The sequence below is a fragment of the Xiphophorus hellerii genome, chromosome 13 (genome assembly GCF_003331165.1).
Source record: "Xiphophorus hellerii strain 12219 chromosome 13, Xiphophorus_hellerii-4.1, whole genome shotgun sequence".
Classification (NCBI taxonomy): domain Eukaryota; kingdom Metazoa; phylum Chordata; class Actinopteri; order Cyprinodontiformes; family Poeciliidae; genus Xiphophorus; species Xiphophorus hellerii.
Genome location: NC_045684.1, coordinates 26,749,495 through 26,771,072, shown reverse-complemented (window position 1 = coordinate 26,771,072; position 21,578 = coordinate 26,749,495). Strand labels below are relative to the sequence as shown.

The 21,578-nt window shown below is 39.3% G+C and overlaps 1 protein-coding gene across 1 annotated transcript in view; it reads right to left on the bottom strand.

The window, feature by feature from the left end:
* The window catches only part of col28a1a (collagen, type XXVIII, alpha 1a), a 36,333-nt gene that overhangs the window by 7,420 nt on the left and 7,335 nt on the right, over positions 1-21,578 (bottom strand). The window contains exons 4-29 of the mRNA XM_032581504.1: positions 19,150-19,715; positions 18,941-18,961; positions 18,752-18,811; positions 16,506-16,559; positions 16,361-16,405; positions 15,746-15,772; positions 15,442-15,486; positions 15,302-15,346; positions 11,392-11,445; positions 11,228-11,296; positions 11,041-11,109; positions 9,092-9,160; positions 8,933-9,001; positions 8,774-8,842; positions 8,618-8,686; positions 7,454-7,522; positions 7,303-7,374; positions 5,903-5,971; positions 5,244-5,315; positions 3,623-3,691; positions 2,020-2,088; positions 839-907; positions 675-743; positions 470-538; positions 295-363; positions 22-90 (exon numbers count right to left, since the gene is read on the bottom strand). Of these exons, the coding sequence (XP_032437395.1) occupies positions 22-90; positions 295-363; positions 470-538; positions 675-743; positions 839-907; positions 2,020-2,088; positions 3,623-3,691; positions 5,244-5,315; positions 5,903-5,971; positions 7,303-7,374; positions 7,454-7,522; positions 8,618-8,686; positions 8,774-8,842; positions 8,933-9,001; positions 9,092-9,160; positions 11,041-11,109; positions 11,228-11,296; positions 11,392-11,445; positions 15,302-15,346; positions 15,442-15,486; positions 15,746-15,772; positions 16,361-16,405; positions 16,506-16,559; positions 18,752-18,811; positions 18,941-18,961; positions 19,150-19,715 (2,096 nt within the window). The remainder of the gene's footprint in view (positions 1-21; positions 91-294; positions 364-469; positions 539-674; positions 744-838; positions 908-2,019; positions 2,089-3,622; positions 3,692-5,243; positions 5,316-5,902; positions 5,972-7,302; positions 7,375-7,453; positions 7,523-8,617; positions 8,687-8,773; positions 8,843-8,932; positions 9,002-9,091; positions 9,161-11,040; positions 11,110-11,227; positions 11,297-11,391; positions 11,446-15,301; positions 15,347-15,441; positions 15,487-15,745; positions 15,773-16,360; positions 16,406-16,505; positions 16,560-18,751; positions 18,812-18,940; positions 18,962-19,149; positions 19,716-21,578) is intronic.

Sequence of the window (21,578 nt, the reverse complement as noted above, 5' to 3'; positions counted from 1 at the left end):
GCAGCCTCAGAGTTACTGTACCTTCTGTCCTGAGAGATCCGCTCCTGGAAGCCCTCTTGGTCCCGTTGGACCTTGAAAACCAGGCTCTCCCTGGAGATAAAGATGGATGAATTGGTCAGACTGTCCAACGCATCAGATCACATGGAAGACTGAAGGTCAATGGGCCAAACTGAAAAATGATTGACTCAAAATGTCAGAATTCACCACCCTGATTGGGTCCAAAGTTCTGACCTTTTCTCATAACAACATCAGACACAGAGGCTCATTCAGATCCCATTACTGTTTCCTTCATACCTTTAGTCCAGGTAGTCCTTCTCCTGGAGGCCCATGCATGCCAGGTGGGCCAGGCTGTCCTGTAGAACCCTGTAAACCAAAGATATTAAGGAAACCATTAAATGGATTTCTAGAACTTTATAAATCAAATGAAACACTTCAAAGGGACACACATTTTTGTTATTCTCACTCTGACCTTTGGCCCAGGAAGTCCAGTTCCAGGGGGTCCTGGTGGTCCTGGTGCACCCGATAAGCCTCTGTCACCCTATCAAAAAAAGTCAACAAAACAACAAAATTTGATCACATCCACCTCATAGGCAGCTCAACTCTCCAGTATAGTAGTTTGTAAAAATACTTTCCAAACTTTATTATAGTTTATGAATTTATAAAACACAGCTCACCGTTGCTCCCGGTAATCCTTTTCCTTCAGGCCCCATTTCTCCTCGTAGTCCAGTCAAACCTGGCAAACCCTGGAGATGGAGTCAAAGATGTTTAGACATAACCTCTGACACTGTAGGTATTAAGCAAAACATAACTTTAGTACACCCCACTGTTCTTCTATTACCTGAGGTCCAGGCACAGAGTCTTCCTTTGGCCCCGGTGGCCCAACAGGTCCAACACTACCTTTGTTTCCCTGGCGATGGAGTAGGAAGCAGTCAGAATACCAACATGAATCAACAGGTCTACTGCAGATCAAAGATAAGAATGCAAATGGCCTGTTCTTGTATAGCACTTCTTCAAGTCCAGAGGACTCCAAAGAGCTTCACACACATTCACACACTGATGATCATCAGGGCTTTGCCTGCTGGTGGTTTGTCCTCTGACCATCACCAGCAGGGAAGGCAGGTGAAGTGTCTTACCCAACTACAACGTCTGAGATGGATGGAATGGGAAGGTGTTGTTATGATAATGTGCTGATGGGGGAGTGCTGGAAAGAGTAGGAGCTTCTTAAAGAGACAGAGGCCAATTCAAGGCGTCAAACTGTGAAGTTTAATTTCTTTTAAGTTAAGTTTGATATATGCAGTATTTTTTCCTGGTGTTAACATATACACAATAATATATACAATATTTCCCCTTTAATGAAAAAAAACTAAAAGCAAACTTAGACAAAACACAAAGGAAAGCAGGCAGGATCCAGAGTGAGAGCGACAGTGGAGTTTAGTAGAATGAAACTCAGACACCTAAATAAGTATTAATAGAGTTTGCTTACCATTAGTTGGATTTGCTTAAAATCACAGTAAATCCAATTAATTCTGTACTTTATTCTACAAATGCATTTTCCTTTCAAATTAGGCTCTGATTAACAGAATAAATGTTTGCTGTGAGAGGAACATGTAGAGGTAACTGAGTTAAGCTGAAGAAATTCCAAGAAAATATTCTTGTTTGGGACATGGCTAATTCAAGTATAAATATGCAGCTCTGTACGTACGGGATGGTCATCTGTTTTTTTACCAGTTAACCAGTCAGTCAGTGGATAAGCAGGTGAGGAAACCAAACTGTTTGCCAGGCAGAACCAGAGCAGGAGAAGCAAAAGGCCCCCTGTGAACAGGCACCTCGTTGTTTGCCTGCCAATTGTGAATAAATCCTCCACAAAACTGCATTTTGAAAGTTTTGGACCTCCTTTATACTGAATAAACTACAAATGCATGATGGATAAATTGAGTTACATTTGCCTTTAGTTTCATCACTCTTAAGTTTTTTTGTTTTTCATGGGTAAATAATCTCTAGAATCTGTGAACATATTACTTTGGGTCCAATTATTCCCACTCCAGGCTCTCCAACAGGTCCCGATGGTCCCACAGGGCCCGGCTCTCCCTGTCAAAAACAACAAAACCAAGAGGATTCATGACAGGAAAAACACATGTACCAAAACCACCTGCATAAAGGTTGGTAATTCTATATAAATGCAGAAATTACCATATCAGTGTTATAACTGGGAAAGTCGTTGTTCATACCAGATTTTTAAAATATATCTATTTATATTTTTAAAAATCAACCATTTGGTCAGGGTATTAAGCAGTTGAAATAAATTATACTGTCACTGATTCTGTGTTATGATTCTATGGCCTTTCACCTCTAAAAACTCATACTCATGTCATTTGAAGCCAAATTGAATAAGGCAACACTGAAAAAAAAGAAATCCTAACAGTCCTCTTGTTAAGTCAGTGATGGCTGAGATAAGTTCACAATGCATCAGAGACCTTTGCATAACATTCAACTTACATCAGAGGGAACAAAGTTAATAGTTTCTTTTGACAATCATTAGATGTGTAAAACAATAACTAATATGAATCCTATTTTGAATTCAAAAAAACATGTCTATGCTTTTACTACTGTCATTGTTTGGTGAAATGGGAAATATGCTACACATTTGGGTGGAATCATGTAGAAAAACAAGTAAGGTGTTTAATTATGACCTTTTTCTGATGCTCAGAAAGTTTCCTTGAACCCTTCAGTAGACCTCTGCTTCAACACACCTGAGTCAAATAATCAGGTGATTAGCAGAACTCTGGAGGACCTGACTGCACTGAGGAGGTAATGCAGCCATTTGAGGTGTGTTGAACCAGGGACATATCTAAAAGCTGCAGGGTGCCAGCTCTGGAGGCCTGCATGTGAGGATCCCTGCTTTAAAGCAGGGTTTCCCAGCCCAGGTCCTGAAGCCACACTACCCTGCGTCTTTTAGGTGTTTTCTTGCTTCAGTCCAGGTGATTTCAATTGGCAGGTGTTTGCTGAACTGCATTTAGCTGAATCAGGCACGTAGTAAAGCAGGGAAATATCTAAAACATGCAGGGCAGTGAGCCTGAAGGACCAGGGTTGGGAAACACTGCTTTAGAGTATTCTGACATGTGATCAGACATGTGATCAACGCATCTGAGTGCAAAATGCTGTGGGTGGATGTTAGAGCTAGAGAGGATTTTTTGTTTACCATCACAGTAAATCCAATTAATTTTGCTCCTTAATCTACAAATGCATTTTCCTTTCAAATGTGGCACCACTTCAGGGGAAATAAAAAGGCTTTCATGTATAAAAGAATTGACTGCCAAAGATGTATTGTTACAACCACAAATATAAATAAATTGAACACATAGCTTTTCTCTCTTTTTGTGCTGAGTTTTGATCTTGAATGAACATTAAAGGCCAGAACTTATCTACACCATTGCAGTTAAGTTTGTGAAATGTTTGTATTTCTCAATAGTAATCTTTGCAGTATCACATTTAGAGCTATCAGCGGACAGAAAAACAGGCAGACAGCCAATAGCGGAATTCTTCCACTTTTGCTCATATTCACTCCTTACATAATTCCTTAAATTCCATTACATACGTCTGTATGTGTCTGGTTTTCTTCTACCTTTGTTCCTGGGAAGCTCTGTCCAGGAGGTCCAGATAGGCCTGTCATTCCTGAGCTGCCAGGCTCTCCCTGAGCCAGGAAAACATCAAACAGACAGGCTTTTGTTAAAAGCATTCAAGCACAATCATTTAAACCATGTGGAAAAAAGAAAAGATGTGATCATCTGTATAAATAAATGAATCAATATGAATTAAACACCACCGCTATTCATAGCCATCAAACGTTAGAGCTTGTGTTCAAGTGGTCTCTTGTGAAGAAGCTCTTGGCTCTTCAGAGAACATCTAGCTCTCCTGCTACACTGGCTTTTTCTGCACTTCCCTCATCACTTTGTTTCTTGTTACCACTGACTCCACTTCCAACCAGTTTAATATTTAGCTTTGATATTAACTGCATTGCTACATCTACATTTGTTAGCTGTTTGGGATAAAATGTCAACTGCATAAACATAAACACAAGTGTGCATAAACTTCAGGTGAGTGGCAAAGTCCAGCTACTTTGGCAAATCTTCCAAGTCTTGACAAAAAGAAGCAGTTTCAGACCTTCCCACTACCACCATTATGTCCATTTTCCTAATTTCTTTTAGCTTTTGTGCAGATGTAACTGGTGTCACACCATCTAAAACAATCCGCTTTGGCCTCACCAGTCCAAACAGTGATTAATGAACAAGCAGGTGGTTGGTTGTTAAAAGGCTGAAGTTGTGGGGAAACGTAACAAGATTCAGTTAAACTAAGGAAATCTTGACAAGGTGAGGAAGAACAGAAACACACAGAAGAGCAGAAACCAGAGAACTAAACAGTCCTTAAACAGAAGATAACAAAAGACTCCCAGTGACTGAAAATAACAATCCACAAGGTGAGAAAGTCTCTGAGAAACAGGAGGAGCTGGAAAACGAGAAATAAATAGAAGCAAGTGAATAAATAGAACACAGACGACCGAACTGGAAACCATATGAAGAAAGAAAACTAATGCAAAATAAACAGAACAGAACACTCCTGGAAGGTACATACAAGAGAAACTAATGTTACAAAAACAACTAAAAACAAAAGTAAATGAACAAATTATAACTGAGACTGTAAGATCAAGCAGATAAATTTAAAGCTTAAGATAAAAAAAAAGAACTTTGGAGTACAAAGGATGATGACAGGATGAGCACCAAGCCCAGATTAATTTAATCTGGTTTTCTTTCCAACTGCAGCGTACGGTTGGAAAAATTGCAGGTTCACTACTACACTTATTAATCAGTGTCAACTGTAGAGAATTAGGAGTGGAGAATTATTGTCAGTAACTTTCTTTCATTGCCCTGTTGCATTGACCAACAGGGCAATGCAACATGTGGGGGAGGGGCAGCCCCACTGCTTCATGCTTCAACCAGCAACAGGAAGCATTTTTTATTCTGTCATAACAATTTGTAACATCTCAGTAGATAAATTCACAAACATTATAAATGTAACAATTTTTTGTAGTTTTGAAACCAAAACATTTACAAACATTGATACACCTTAACAGACCGATATCTACTGAACGCTTTTGGTAATAATATCACTGATACTGTAGAGCTGAATATGATTGGTTCTGTAATAATAATAATAATAATAATAATAATAGGTCCTGTTCTCCATACCTTAGCTCCAGCAGGTCCAACGGGGCCAGGAGAGCCTGACAGTCCCCTGGAACCTCGATCACCTCTATCACCCTGAGACATTAGACATCTTATCACAGATCATACTGTACATTGATGTGTGTGTGTTTGTTCGTAATGCCTTGTAGAGACCATTTTCCTGACACTACATTGTGGGGACCCACTGCTTCTTGTGGGAACCAAAGCCTGGTCCCCACAAAAGGAAACACTGTTTTTGGGTCCGGGGTTAGATTTAGGACTAAGGCGTGAATTGAGTTTTGGTTAGGGTTAGGTATGTAATGGTTAGGGTTAGGATAAGCATAAGGTTTAGGCTGTAGAAATGAATGGAAGTCAATGGAAAGTCCTGACAAAAATAGCAACGCAAACATGTGGGGCTGGGGGTGTGTGGGTGGGGGTGTGTGTGTGGGAGAGGGGAGGGGGTGGGGGGGGGGGGGGTATGGGTGTGTGTGTGTGTCTTGGACGAAACATCGATCAACTGGAAACATTAGCTTATTGGAAAGAAACAAAGACAAGAAGAGAATGTGAAAGAAAACTGTCTTTCCATACACCAGAGTATCTGACAAACTTTACTTTCTGAGCCTTCACTGCTGCCTTACTTAAAGATTGAGCTGCAGCTCAACAACTGATGGTCAGAATGTTACCTTTTCTCCAGATGTGCCTCTTCCTGGTGCTCCCTCTGGGCCTTGGGGTCCTGGCAAACCCTTCTCTCCCTGGTGTCATTAAGAAACAAATAATACATAAAGCTATACGATATCATGAAAAAAGTGAAGCATTCAGCTCTATGCCGTTTTATTTGCTGTGCTTTTTAATAAATAAAGAATATATTCTAGATATCCAGATGTGACACAAATCAAGTTAGGCTGAGAGCTGACCAGTCTGGAAATGACAAAGGTTCCTCTAAACCACTAAAACTGTTGTGTTAAAACCAGGTGAACAACAACTGAGTTATATTTCTATTTTGCTGTTATTTGTTTGATCCTGACAGTAATTATTGATTGTGACATGAATTTCATATCAAACTTTATTTCAGCTCTGACAGCAACAGATGGATGTCATTCAGCAAGATTAAGATTCATTTTGGGGTTTGGGCTATGTTTTAACTATACTGCTGTGTGTTTTTCAAGAGAAATACACTTTCTCGCAAAAGTCTTCAAACTCCTTGAATGTTCTAAATTTGGTCACATGATGAAGATTTGGTTCAAAACTTCAGAGTAGCAAACAACATTGAAGCATGAGGTTAAAAATACAGAGCTCATATATTAACTGACTCACAGTCTGAACACAATCTGTAAACTGGGGGAAAAAGGGAGAAATTAATGAAAAAATGGTACTACCGCAGAATAAGTCAGTATTAGTCTATAATAATAATAATAATAATAATAATAATAATAATAATAATAATAATAATCTATATTTCCCATGAGTGCTCTTATGAAGAATTCTAATCAGGGTCTTGACTAATATTTGAAATTGAATGTAGAATCTAGATAAACATTGTAATATTATTGTTATTGAACTATTTTAGGTAGTGGTGTGTCATTTCTTTATCGCAAACATCTGGGCACATTGCAGTGGGTGTTGAATCACTATAAATGAAACAAAATATTCATTTTGTTTCATTTAATTTTTGTCTCATGTTAATTTGGCACCACTATGATTATATATTGAATTACACACAACCAGCGTTTCATCTTCTTGCTCCTTTTTGTCTCAAAATACTTGATGCCACCAAATGACCTTTACCCAGCTGATATTATGAATTGAATTTGATTACACTGTGTTATAATAACTAGATTTAGGACTTATTAAATGATCTTTGAATCTTTATATGATTGTTTTATATTGGACTGATCTGAATGTTTATTGCTGCATATGAATCCGATCTGTCTGTCTAGTTTGGTGTTTGAGAAGATACATTTCCATGTTCTTCATTATGACACATTCATAATAATCATTAAAAGGGAAATTTGCCTGTACAAATAAATATTGGAAAATGAGCATCATCCAGTGTGAATGTCAACTTTAAGGACCACAGAATTACCTTAGGCCCTTCGATTCCATCTTCACCAGGAATCCCGGGTATCCCAGGGGCCCCATCAGGTCCCGTCTGACCCTGAAGATCATTAGTCCATCTGTAGAGTCTGTTCCCATCAACTTCATGCTGGTATTTAAACAATCTCTGGGTCTTTTACCTTGGGCCCTGGTTCACCTGTGCCTCTTTCTCCTTGATGACCTGGCTCTCCGGGAAAACCTTGGTCACCCTGGAAAACAAAAGAAATTGGAATACCAGCAATTGACTGATATAATGAGCATATATCTATTATTTATATTCTGGTTTTAAAACATGAAAGAAGTAAAAAAGAAGAATGCAGCATTTTTGTTGCTTGTTGGCAGTTTCATCTTTCAGTTGCAGTATAGAACTGACAGATCATATTCAAAATGCTAAGCTGCATAAAATCAGGTTCTGTTAAAATCTTTTAACAGATACACATCAAAGATGAGATTTCATTTGTGCGTTAAATAAACGTTTGCCTGGTTTTCTTTTCAGGGAAAATGTTTCAAAATAGCTCATTGAGGTTAGATTGATACCACCTGGAAACATTTATTTACCGGTATTTAGATCTAGGACTTTGACTGAACCATTCTCGCGCATGAATTTGCGTTAATCTAAACTATTCTGCATGTTCAGGGTCATTGTCTTTTTCAGCCTAACAGGTTTTCTGCCAGGATTGTCCCTTTATTCAGCTCCATCCATTTTCACATCAACTCTGACCAGATTTGCTGTCGCTGCTAAGAAAAACATGCAAAGGTCTAACTGTTAGATAAAATCCTGACTGAATACATTAAAGTTTATGGTTGCAAGGAGGCAAAATGCTGAAATATGAAGGCTGAAAAAATTCCTTAAGGTTTGTTTGAGACAATTGAAATAAGCTGAACTGAATCGCTGTGTGACCTTGAAGCCCTCAGGTAATTTATGGTGTCCACAAAGCAACAGCCTGGCTGCTCTTCGGAAGCTTATTGTCAGCAAGGTGTGTTCTACATGGATTAAGGTGTCTAGTAAATGTGCACAGATAAACTACAGAGGTAACCAGAATCTCATTTTGTTAGCCCAGAGCAGTAAATCATCCCTGTGTCAGTCTGTTTGGTTAATTTAACTTGACGTCAGGGGTGTTAGTTCTCTTTGCTTATTGCTTTAACTTGTTTGTCTTGTACTCTGTGAAGCTCTTTGTCCTTTTATTCATGAGAGGTGCTGTATGAACAAAGTTCATACAAAGTTATGCAGACAGCCAGAAAGGTGTAAAGACAGACATTATGGAGACTACTGTAAAAACTTTAGATAAAATTCTGGCATTGACCTTTGACCCAGCGGTTGCCAGCCCTGGAAGTCCTCTAGGACCAGAGGGGCCAATGGGTCCTTGTTCCCCCTAAATACCAGGGAAAAATATTTACATTTAACATGTTAAAATCCAAATGTACAGAGGTGAAGAATGTACAGTTTTCGTTGGCCTTGCCTTTTCTCCTTGGACCCCTGCACCCAGCACCCCGGTCAAACCCGGAACCCCAGGTGCGCCTGCGTCTCCCTGTCAGTCAGAATGGTATGTGATGGTAAACTGTGACGCTTTTCAGTTTTATACAACATGAGCTGCGAGTTCAGCCACAGCTAATTATACCTTATCACCTTTGTGCCCATGTCCAGGGGGTCCCAGGCTGCCTTTGGAGCCTTCAAACCCTCTGTCACCCTGTAATACACAGAAAAACTGTGAGTTGCATCAGACACTTGAGTTGTTTGTTAAAGTTCTGGTTGATGCAACAAATTCCAGAGAACTTGCCTTTGGTCCTACTGGACCGTAACCAGGGAAACCACGAAGCCCTTGTATTCCTATAGGCCCCGTCGGACCCTGAACATTAGAACCAGTACAAAACCAAACCAGACATTATTTTCCTGTGGAAGTTTATTATTACACACAGTCTGTAATTGGCCACCAAGCCTTGTTAACATGAATGTTTCATTAGAGTAGTAAATCTCCAAGAAATAGCAACCTCAGTAGAAAAAACTGAAGAGTGTGTACCGATATGTGTTCAGTCAAGAAAGAGGGAAAAATGTTAATTTGAATAATAATAATATTAATAATAATAACAATAATAATAATAATAATAATAAGTTTTATTAATAATGTCCTTTATATCTTTAGTTCTCAAAGGACTACAAAAGCAAGTAGCTACAATGGATAAAAATAATAAATATCTCAGAAAGTGAACCAAAGATTTAGTTAAAACAAATCTCTGAAGACCTTTTGTAAAACAGTCAGTAGACTGTGGTCAGCGATGGAGTCCCATAGAAGTGGAACGGCTCTCAGTTTGGTTTTTGGTGAGTGGAGAAGGTTTGACTGAGTTCAGTTCTGTGGGTTAATCAAATCCACATTGTGTACAAATTTAATTTAAAGGGACAATATTCAACCCTCAATTTCAGTTTTTATTATTATAGTTTTTTTATATGATGTGATTTTCAATCATTTACATTGCATAAGGATTTTAAATCAAGTCAAATCATGTCTTATTTATAGCACCTTCCAGCAAAAAGGTAGTGCAGAGTACTTCACATGATATAAATATAATTTCATAATTTTCCAAATGTCATCATCAACATCATCATGAATAATCATCATCAAATACACATCAAATACCTTGATCAATGTTCCAGTTATTATTAATAACATCTCCAAACAGGTGAGTTTGACTTAAAGGGGCTTTCAGCTGTTTTATACTTTTCTGGACATTTATTCCTGATTGGTGCTTCATAAAAACTGAATGACGTGTCACTTGTTTAAATAAAAAGAAAGAACTAAGAACAGCTGACTGAATGAATGGTTCCATCAGCTGCAGTCTGATCCTTGCAAAGTTTACACAGGAACTGTTTACACTGTAAACGGTTCAGAAAGTACAGAACAAGGAAAACTTGGCACAGCAGTGAGCCTTACCAACATCACTTCATCAGAAGTGATCTAACATCTAAACCTCTGCAGGCTTCACTGCCTCAGTTAAGGTCACAGGTCATGATTCAAAAGAAATAAGTAAAAATGTCACTATGAGAGAGTTCCAAAGCCAGAACTACTGCTGACAGAGAACAAGAAGGCATGTCTCACATTGACCAAAAAATGTGTTGATGATCTCAAAGACTTTGGGGAACCATTCTGTGGACTGATGATGCTGTGGCGATCTGGTGCTGTTTTCCTGGAGAGCTGACTCAAGCAGACTGCAGCAGAACAATGATGCAAAATGTATCTCTGAATATCCCAAAAAATACAACACAGGCCTTATCAACATCCACATCGAAGGCCAAGAAACCCTCAGACATTAAGGCAGTTCTGCAAAGAATAATGGAGCAGAGCTCCTTCACATGGTGCAGCAGACTCAGTGGCAGCTTCCACTAACTGGAGGGAAGTGGTGCCTCCATGTGGCTCACACAGCTATACGGTTTGAGGGACAACGGCATTTTCACAAACACTCAAGATGCTTTTTTCTTTTAGCAAACAGAATCAGAATTTGAAAACAGAATTTGTTTTTTCATCAAGTTATATTTGCCTAATATTAAAGATGGTTTCAAAATTTGAAGCATTATACAATAAGTGTGACAACAAAGGAAACTGGCTATACCAAATAATTTTTCACAGAACAGTCATGTGTTAATAGCATAACGCGGAGAACAAATGGAAACATCGGAGAGAAGTAATATTCTCTTTAGCTGTTGTCAGTGTTTGGTTAATTTTTGTCAACTGACCTGACTTCCCGGCTCACCAGAACCCATCGGACCAAGTGGACCTGGTCTTCCTTGGCTTCCCTTGTCACCCTGAAAGAGTCATTAATTATAGGTACGAGATATTTCAATGCATGCCTCGTCTTCCCAGCCCTAAGAACTAAGAACTAAGTGCTTTCTGAATCAAATATTGAAAGAATCCATAAAATACCTTGGGACCCAGGGAGCCAACACCGTTTTCTCCTGGGGGTCCAGGTGCCCCCCTTGTTCCTGGATCGCCCTTATTAAACACCAAACGGGAAGATCTGAATCTTATCTTAGCTTGTGAGCAAAATAAACTCAGAGAATCCAAGACTTTTTGAATAATTTTCCTACTTTAGGGCCTGATGGTCCCTCTGGCCCCGGGTCTCCTGGTGGCCCCCTGTCTCCCTGGAAAACAGAACAAAGCAAAGATTTAAAAACAAGAGGTGCTGCGTGCTGAAATGCTTTCTTTGCAAGTTGTAGCAAATGAAGTCACCTTTTTTTCTTAATTTAATTCATTTATTCGTGTAATACTTCAGTCACAAACACAAATGACCATCATAATTACAGATAACAAACAATCGACCATAATGTGACCATAAAGTGCAGAAGCGTACTATGACTGTCGTTTTCCTTCTTGTGCATTTGATCAGGTTCAGTCAGGTTTGGGTGTGTTTTTTGTCTATTATTTGTTTTGCACATCTTTAAAATGGTTTCTATCCGTATCCTGACACTCATTCAGTAGCTTCTCATAGTAAACCTGCAACACCCTCACACTGCGTCATGAGTCAGCTTTATTTCTATAGCACCACGAGACATTCTACACTGTATTATTATTTAATTCCTTTTGGGATTAATTTTTGAATTTGAAGAATGCTTTGAGGGTGTGTTTTGAACAAGCTGTCCCTATAAACTTTCATTAGAGGAATAAAATGTTCTCACTACCATGTTCTTGATTTTATTGGCCTTGGCTGCTTTCCTGTGTAACAGATGAAGCTATAAAGTGAGCCATTACTGCCACCTGGTGGATTTAGAAGGGTATAACTCCACACGAGAGATGCACGATTTCTGTCCTCCAGGACCAGACAGCCACAAAAATATTAATTCATAAATTATTTATTTTGTGTTTTATATTATAACTAAACTAATTTTATGAATGGTGCTATTTTTTATTGTACTGCATGTAAACATTTGTTGGAGTCAGTGACATAATCGTCAGTCAAACCCATGTCCGCAAAACCCACATTTTGCAGAGAAGGGTTTATCCGAGTTTGACTCACTTTTAAATTAGGGTAGGTTGAAATCTCTAGTCAAGCAGCAAATGGATCAGACATGCAAAATGAAAACTCCACAGAAAGACCAAAGCCAGGATTAAAAAAAAAATCACAAAGCAAAGTCCCATTAATAAGTGGGATAACATTTCCTTCATCATAAACAATGATCACCAATATCTAGCTTTATAAGTCCATTAGCAGAAACAAAGTTTGTGATAGCTGTTCATCACTGACTGTATTAAGTAAAGTAAAGTCATACGACTGGGAAGAGGTTTTATTTGAACAATTGGTGATCTTTATATTCTTTAATTTCTTATTTAATGTATTTTTAAAATAATTTCAATCCTTGAAAGTATTAATGCATTTAGGAGGGGATTTTCGATCCACACTTTTTCACATCTTTTTGTGAAAACAGAGGTCTTGTGTTTATTGGTCGTCTGCTCTGCTCTCCCTCCTTCCCTTTGTTAGAGCAGACCAGCAGAAACAAAGTTTCCGTCTGGTTTTCACTGAGACAAATCAAACTCTCATAACTCCACCATAGATGTCTACTAGACTTGACAAAGTCTAGTAGATGAACATCAAACCAAAAAACCCAAATAAAGCTTTGGCGGCAGATGTAAGTGACTGTCCTGGGAACTAGAGGCAGGCTATATTAACACTGAACATTGTGGAACTGTGATGATGAATCCTGTTGTTTCAGTGACCTTGAAAGGGGCAACAACCATTTAAAAAGACAGGGAATGGATAATATGCCCAAATCCTCATCCTCTGGAACAAAGTCTGCTCAAAGACCCCAACTAAACATTGGAAGCTTGGATTCCCTGCTTTAGAAAAGCTACATTGGGAACAGGATAAGACCTAATCCACATCTCACATTCCACAAGTGCAGAGCAGGAGATGAACTAAGAGTCTGCAGTGCACATGGCAGACAGGAATCTTTCAATTACTCCACACAACCAAATGAGTCTGTTTCCTGCTGGCAGAGAAAGCTCGCTGTGGGACAAACATGCTTTATGGAGGAAAAATGACATAGCAACATCCTTACTCAGTCTGATTGGGGACAGTTTTGCTGACCTAGTTTCATTTGACCTTGGAATATTTTTAGTACAAAGACCAATTCATGGTTGCTTCAATGACTGCCAGGAGTCCAGGAAGTCGTGTCTTATATTCTAACTTTTAACATGCTGAGTTTTAATAATAATAATACATTTTATTTGTGCTGCATGCTACATGATCAAAATATCAAAATGTTTACAGACAGGTCTTAAAAATCTTTTAAAAGATTGACATGTTTTACTATAGAAATGTCTTTAGTCCTTTTTCTAAAACGCTCTGTGGGTTCTGGTGCCTTCAAAGTATTAAGAAGGTCATTCCACAGACGAGAACCAGCAGGACGGAAAGCTCTGTCCCCATGGGGCCCAGTCAGGTTTTGGATGCACGCAGTGGTGTGTTTTGTAGGGGCAGAAGTTCTTAGAGGTGAGACAAAGCTTTTCCATATATACATGATGAGTTTGGAGGGAGATGCAAAGCCAGTGAAATGAGTGAAGGACAGGAGTAATGTGTTCACATTTTCACACACTAACTGCAGAGTTTTGGATATATTGGAGCCTCTGTAGACTCTTGGTACACATGGTAAGGAGCTGTGAATTACAACAGTCCAGTCTAATAGACCCAAAGGCATGCTACAGTTTGATCTGGTAGGATGAGAGTGGAGCCCTAGTTTGGCAACATTATGAACTTATGGAAGGAGATGTATCAGTGCTGGTTTACATGAGATTCAAAGGTGAGATGGGAGTTCATTGGAACTGAAGAATGTAGAGACCAGAGAAGATGATGCTGGTTAGAGATAACGCTAGTTGAGAAGAATGCCACCACTCAGACAACCGGTAGAGGTAAGGAAACTCAGCTATTTTAATACTGGGATCAAGTGGGATCTCGAACGGACACAGGCTCAACAACAGGTAGCTCTGGTAACTCAAACGACAGTCTGCATCGACAAGGAACCCATAACTCAGGATAAGGAAATGAAAGACTAAATACCTACAGAACATGATCAGAGAATGAGGCAAGGCCGGTACCATCAAGAAGACTATGATGGAATCAACTAACCAATAAACGGGAAAACACAACACATAAGAGGGCTAAAAATAACTTACAAGCAACACAAAATCCAAAGCCCCACAGACTGGGTATGGTGGGTGGAGGGTGAAGGTGGAGGGCACCAGACTCATGGAGACGTTAAGACTCCACACAAAGCAGGTGTCGGCACTTAAGCTAATAAACAAGTTGGTCTTTAGTTTTACAAAACACACACTACAAGATAAAAAGATCAAATGATTAAATGTGTTGTTCTTAATACAGCTGACAAAGGTGAATAATTTAGCTGCTTCATTCTGATCCCAGTGCTGCTGTCTTCATCGTAATCATTTATATGAATCATAATGATTTAAATTTGACATAAATACATTTTGGTTGTATTGTCCAGCCTGATGAAGAGCTGATGATGTGCTGCCTCTCAGTGTGGAAGGCCCTGCACAGGATGGTGAGCGGAAGTTTGAGGAAGTTTATTTCAGAACTGCTGCAAGAACAAAGACTTTAATCTGAGTTCATGTCACAGAACTGCGACAAAAACAAAAAATACTGTTTTTAACATGTCACTATTGCTCTAGATATGATCATAAGTCTGTTTTTTTACTGTGCTCAGCTGAAACTTGCATGCTGACAAAAGATTATGCAAAACATCTGAGCAAATCATAGAACAGTGATCTTTGTTTAGGTAACAATGATACAACTCAATTCTAAAGAAAGTATAAGTTTTATTTTTATTAAGTCCATTTAAATCCAAAGATTGTTAATTGTTAAGTATATCAACAAACCCTGCTTAAATTCAACATCCAGGAGTCACAACTCTGGAATGTATTGGATTGTTTATTAATAATTTGCAACCATGTGTGAAGATTGTTAAAGTAATAATATTATTCAGACATCACCTCCTCTCCTTTACGGCCTTCTAATCCAGCAGGTCCAGCCACACCCTGTGGAGAAATAAAACAATAGCTCAGCTTTTCCTTGCACTTCAGCAACCCTTTATCATAACAGTTTATTGATGTAACACAACAATAATGCCTACTTTTCTTCCTTTTGCACCAAAAGCTCCAAATTCGCCTTGTTCCCCCTGGAATATGAACGCAGACAGAGGAGGAGAGAAAACATCTGTTAAACCCAGACAGTGAGTCAAGTCAAACCGACTGAGACCAAAGCTGCTGCTTTTTGGTTACGACTGTCTACATGTGGCACTTATGATGGGAAGCCATTGACTAAAACATGACATAGCTGCAAACAAATTAACCAAAAATGTGCTTTTTTGTGTTTGTAATGAAGAAATCTGCATCACACAGAAATTTTCCATAAATATGTTATGTAGAAATGCATACCTGTTCACCTTTCCTGCCAGGTCTCCCCTGTCAAAAGAACCAGCTTACATTATTCTTTTTCCATCATATTATACAAGCCACATTATCATTAAACATTGCAGTAGTTCAGATTTCCTGAAGTAATGTCCTTTAATGTTATTACCAGTTCCTTGAACTGTAGTGGACACATGTCACTGAGTTTGCTTGAAAGTAAGCGAGTTGTCAGACTTGTGGAAGGCTAACAGTGGCTCAGAACATTTTAACAAGTTTTACACATTCTAAATTCAACCTGAAAATGTCAACATCATGGGTCAACTGTGGCTTAGTTGGAAGAGCGGCAGTCTGAAGTTGACTTTGCTTTAAGCTACAGTCAGTGTGCACCTAGTCAATGGACTTAACATTAGTTTGCCTGCTGATCTGTGGATTAGTGTGTGAGTGTTTGTTTTTTGCTAGTGTGATTGGTTAAAAGCACTGAGTGGTCAGCAGGAAAAGAAAACCACTAAATAAATTCAATTAATTTACCAGGTGTCATTCAAGAACAGCAACATTGACATTATGACCAATGAGCATTACATCTCCTAGCTACAAATGAATCACAGGAACGTAGCAGGAGAAGATTGAAATATTTTGAAATACCTCAAGGCCTGCCATTCCTGGACGTCCATTAGTACCAGGTTCACCCTGAATTCAACAAATCAAACAAAACAACCTGTCAAACAACTCTTCATTGATTGAACCTACTAATGAACAACAGAACAGAAAATTATGACATATCTCCTACCTGAGATCCCTTTGGACCAGGAGCACCATCCAACCCTGTCTTACCTGGTTTCCCCTGAATCAAAGAGAAAGGATAAGAATCAGTTATGCAGCCAAGAACTCCAGACTGCAAAACATATTGATCCATATTGTCCTGGTATTATTGCAACATAGGAGCATTGAAAATGGAAGCATGGTGGAGATGTCCACCAATGATGAACAGGCAAAGGAAAAGAAGCACACTAGGATCACTGTAGACTGTAATATTAGAACCATCCAACAGGGAGTGTCTTTGGATCAAAGAAGGTTTCTCATGGTTGTTGGAAATTTGATGAGATCCCTAATGTAGAATGGTGCCTTGCCATTTAGGCATTGGTATGTGAGGAGAGAGTTTGTGTTGAGTCCTCATGTGTAACAGGAGCCAGTGGATGGAGTGGAGGACGGCAGTGATTTGGTCATCTGTGTTCCCTGGTCAGCATCCTGCTGGTACTGCTCTGGATATGCTGGACCCTCTGAATGCTCCTGCCACCAAGGAGAGCATCGCAGTAGTCCAGCCTGGAGGAGAGGCCTGCAACATGCCTTGAATACATAGCACCACAATAAGCAGAGTACACCTGCACTTGGGAACCAAATCTCTGGGAACCATACTGTGGAGCAGTGGACAGCAGTGGACAGCAGTGCCTCTATTGTGGGCTGCTATTATTAAATGCATAATTTTTTTAAATACATCAGAGACTGCCAATGTATTTAAGCTGAGTTCTGCACCAGGACAGATACTCGACATTCCTGTTATCTTCTGAACCATAGAGCTTAAATCAGACCTAACAAATCATGCTTGCGAAGCAAACACCATCTCAGTTCTGTTAGCAAAGCCATAAATAAATAAGTGAATAAGATGACATTAAGTATGCCTCCAATGCGACACTTGAGTAAAGGGATATTTCACTGCTTTTTAGAAGTAATCTCAACTTTTGTTCAGCTTCAGTTCACATTCTAAAACATGGGGGCTGGTCAAACCTGGACTGAATTGTTCTACATTTGTATATTTGGTTCCACACATTACAAAGTACAGTAGGAAAAGCATGTACCAGTACTGAGAACAGAAACTAACAAAGCAGAGTGAATTAAAATAATAACAGCATGATAGGAAGAATTGTGACCAATTTGCCAACAACGGAAACATTCAATAACTGCAGGTCTAATGTTCACATGGCAAAAAGTACATTTAAATCAGTGGCCTGTCTGTGATCTATCTTCAACACAAGCTGGAGCTTTGCTCATGGTTTATCATCCATCACTGAACTTTCTTTCCAAACATTTCTCCTCAGCACTGCCTCTGATAAATTCAACCCACCAACAACCTGCTACACTTGCGGTCTGGAAATAATGTCCCATTATTTAACATCATTCACTTGAAGTGTATTCAACAACTGCACCTGCAATTAAGCCACCAGTTGTTGAGGATGAGAGAATATCTGACTATGTCCTTTTCTAAAGAACATGAAGGACACCTGCAGACTGGGCCGTAACGCTGCTACAGAACTAATTGCATTTAAAAGCATCAGCCAGGCCAACAGATTCAATCTCTGGAATCCTAACAGAACCTAACAGGATTTTGGAGCTCATGGCACATTGATCGTCATTCATTTATGTTGCAGTACAATTTGAGGCTCAATCAACCAAATGACATTTTTCAATCTGTTATTGTCCAGTTTTTGGTGAGTTTGTAGGAACTGTAACAGTGCTCAGCTGACAGGAGTGGTACCCAGTGTGGTCCACTGCTGCTGTAATCCAACTGCTTCATGACTGAACAGGTTGGATGGTATTCGCCATATTTTGGAAGCAGCGGACAGTTTTTGAGCTATTTGCCTATCCATGGTCCTGCACCAGTGTCCTTATTTTCATCTAGCACCAACAAGGCACACATGCCTCGGATCCTTTTTTGTAGAAATTTTCTCTGTAAACTGAGAAACAGCTGCGCGTAAAAATCCCTGCAGCTCACCAGTTTCTGAAACCCTCAGACCAGCTGGTCTGGCACCAACAGCCACATGTGCTTTGCTTAAGAAGTAACTGAATAAGTATGCCTAATAAAGTGATCAGTAAGTCTTAAATCCATCAGTATATTTTTACACATACATACACATACATAGAACCTCCATACATAACTAGGCAGTGGTTCTCTATATATGAATTTATGAAGGCTTTAAGATCATGCAGAAATGCCCCTAACCTACTTGATGTGATACATTTCAACGACAGCATACTTACTAGACTGCCAGGGCGACCCCTCTCCCCCTTCTCACACCTACAGTTCTTTGGCTGTGGGCACTGAAATAAAGATACAGAAAACACATCTTAACAGACACACTGTAAATATATAGTAAATATATAATAATCAAAGATGCAAAGAGTCTCTGATTGAAAAATACTTAGAATCTGAGAGCTAATGTTACTTACCCCTGTTGTAACAACTGTATTCTGCAAGAAGGAAAAAAAACTGTCTCTAAATATCTGTCCTTTAAAAAATGGAAATATGAATAAAATCATAGTACTTGTGATGGAACAAATTTGCTGTGCTCCAGCACAGTGCTCTAGTCCCTCTAGAAAATGACATCTAGATCTCAATGGGGTTTACCTGGGTAAATAAAGGAAATAAATTTACTCACTATTTCACTGAAGAGTTTTTCATCAAGCTGGCTGTCAGAGAGACTAAGCACATGCTGCTGTGGGGGGGCACTGGCAATGGATCGTAGCTGTGTTCCCATGGCATCTGGGTTGGGTAGAGCAGACAGCCTGACGGTGAACACCCTGATGTTGTGCTGTTTGGCCTCTGCAGCCGCTGTGATGGCACTGGGGCTGCGTGGGTGGTCTCTTCCGTCCGTCATGAGCAGCGCCACCCTGAGACCACTTGGGGACGTCTCCTGCCTGAATACCTTGGTGGCATTGGTGATGGCATAGGCAGAGTATGAGCCATGGCCAATGAAAGTCATTGAGGCCACCCGACTCTGGAAGACATCCAGGTCCTGCCAGTCTCTGAAGTTATGCTCTACTGATACTTTGCTGCTGTACTGCAGGGCAGCAAGGCGCAGGCGCAGACGCCAGCCTGGAGGGTGAAGCTGCATGAGCTTGGTGCTGAAGCGCAGGATGAATGTCTTCTGCTGCTCAAACAGCACAGGTTGGGCATTCTCTGTACTGTCCACCATGAACATGAGGTCCACTGGGCAGACCAAGGCTATCCAGAGAGAAAACAGTCTTATTACATTTGAATAGTACTGAAACAATAACATTTAACTGCGGCTCCACCCGTCAAATATGATTGAATTCCTTTGAGTCACTCTCTGCTACTACTGAAAGTATTGTTTAGTGAAACATTGCCAACAGATTCACTTCAACAGTAGGCAGCCTCTTAAAGCAGACGACCACTCCTGTTAGAGCTAAATGGTTTCATCAGTTAAAAAAAGGTCAAAAATAACTACACTTTGTTCGTCTACCATACACTACTATTGCTGGCCATAAATCTGAAATGGCCATATCTAAACAATTTCAAATTCATGACAATTATTCACAAATGGAAAACATTTAAAATAGCTGCTGATCATCTACGGAGTGGACATTCCAGTAAGTTTCACTCAAGGTCACACTGTGAAATACTCTGAGATTAAGAAGCTTCATCAAAGATATAACAGTCACTGAAATAACTTTAAACTGAATAAATAAATAAATAAATAAATAAAAGCATACTGAAAATTAACCAATAGAAATCAAACGTTGCATTGTAAACTAGTAAAACAGGGCAAAAGTGATGGCACTTCCTGAAAAGATAGAAATCAATTTCACCATAGGAACATGTTAAACTAAGGTGTGTCCACTATTAGTATTCCAGGTGTCATTAAACCTGTAACAGTCAGTCTACACATTAAAAGCCTGACACATAGTCATTGTGTTGCTTGGTGACAATGAATGTACTAAAGTGAAAATCAACCACATGAAGGGAAGGAGATTGGAAAGAAAATGATAGAGCAGCATGTTAACGGTAAAGACTAGAAGACTCTTTCGAAGCAGCTTGGTGCTCATCTGCCTACAGTTGTACATATTATTCAGAAGTTTAAGGTCTACAGGATTGTAGCCAACCTCCCTAACGTTGGCCACAAGAGGAAAATTGAAGTGAAGAGAAGGGTAAAAGGGAAACAGCTCAGAACAACCTCCAAAAACATCAAAGATGAACTTCAATCTGTAGTACATCAGTGCAGAAGTTTCAGTCACAGAAATCATCTGACTGCAGTGATTACCTCAAAGGGTTGCAGAACAAAATATTAAGCTACAGGTACAATCATTTTTTGAGTTTATTTTTTTTAAATGAATCTGTTGAACAATAAAGACTGTTGCTAAATCTGCTGCCAACATCATAAATACATTTCTATATGAAAGGTTTTCCTCACATAAAACTGGTGCATATTTATAATTATTATGTTAACAGTCTGTAAAAAATTAATCAGTACCTCAGCAATTTTATCTTATCTCAATTTTAGCTTCCTGACTCTACAAGGATAAATGTTAAAATGCTGTTGATGGTCCATAAAGTACTTGGTCAATACTTTCTATAGTTTCTTGTCAGGTATGAAACATGTAGACCTGTTAGGTCATCAAAGATCTTTTCCTTCTCTGTTACCAAAACTAGAACTAAACCAAGTGATGCCTCTCAGTGTTGGAACAAACTCTGCAAACCTAAAATTTGGAAAAACCTCCTTTAAGTTAGGCCTGAAATCACAGCTTTTTACTGGAGCTTCCAAACTAAGAATAAACACTGCTTTTCACTTCATTTTTCCATCTGTCCATCAGGGTATAGCTCGCATGGTTAAAACCAGACATTCCACTTCCAATCAATGGGTTCCAGCAATCACAACGTGCTCAGAAGGTGTTCAGTCTGTCTCTGTTTTCTGGTTCTGCCCAGGGAACTCCCCCAGTAGGAAATGGTCAATAAATCTGTCCAGGAAGTAGCCTGATCAGATGCCCAAACCACATTAACAGAATTCTTTTAATGCAGATGAGCAACACATTTTCAGGCTCCTCTGGATGACTCATCTTATTTATAAGG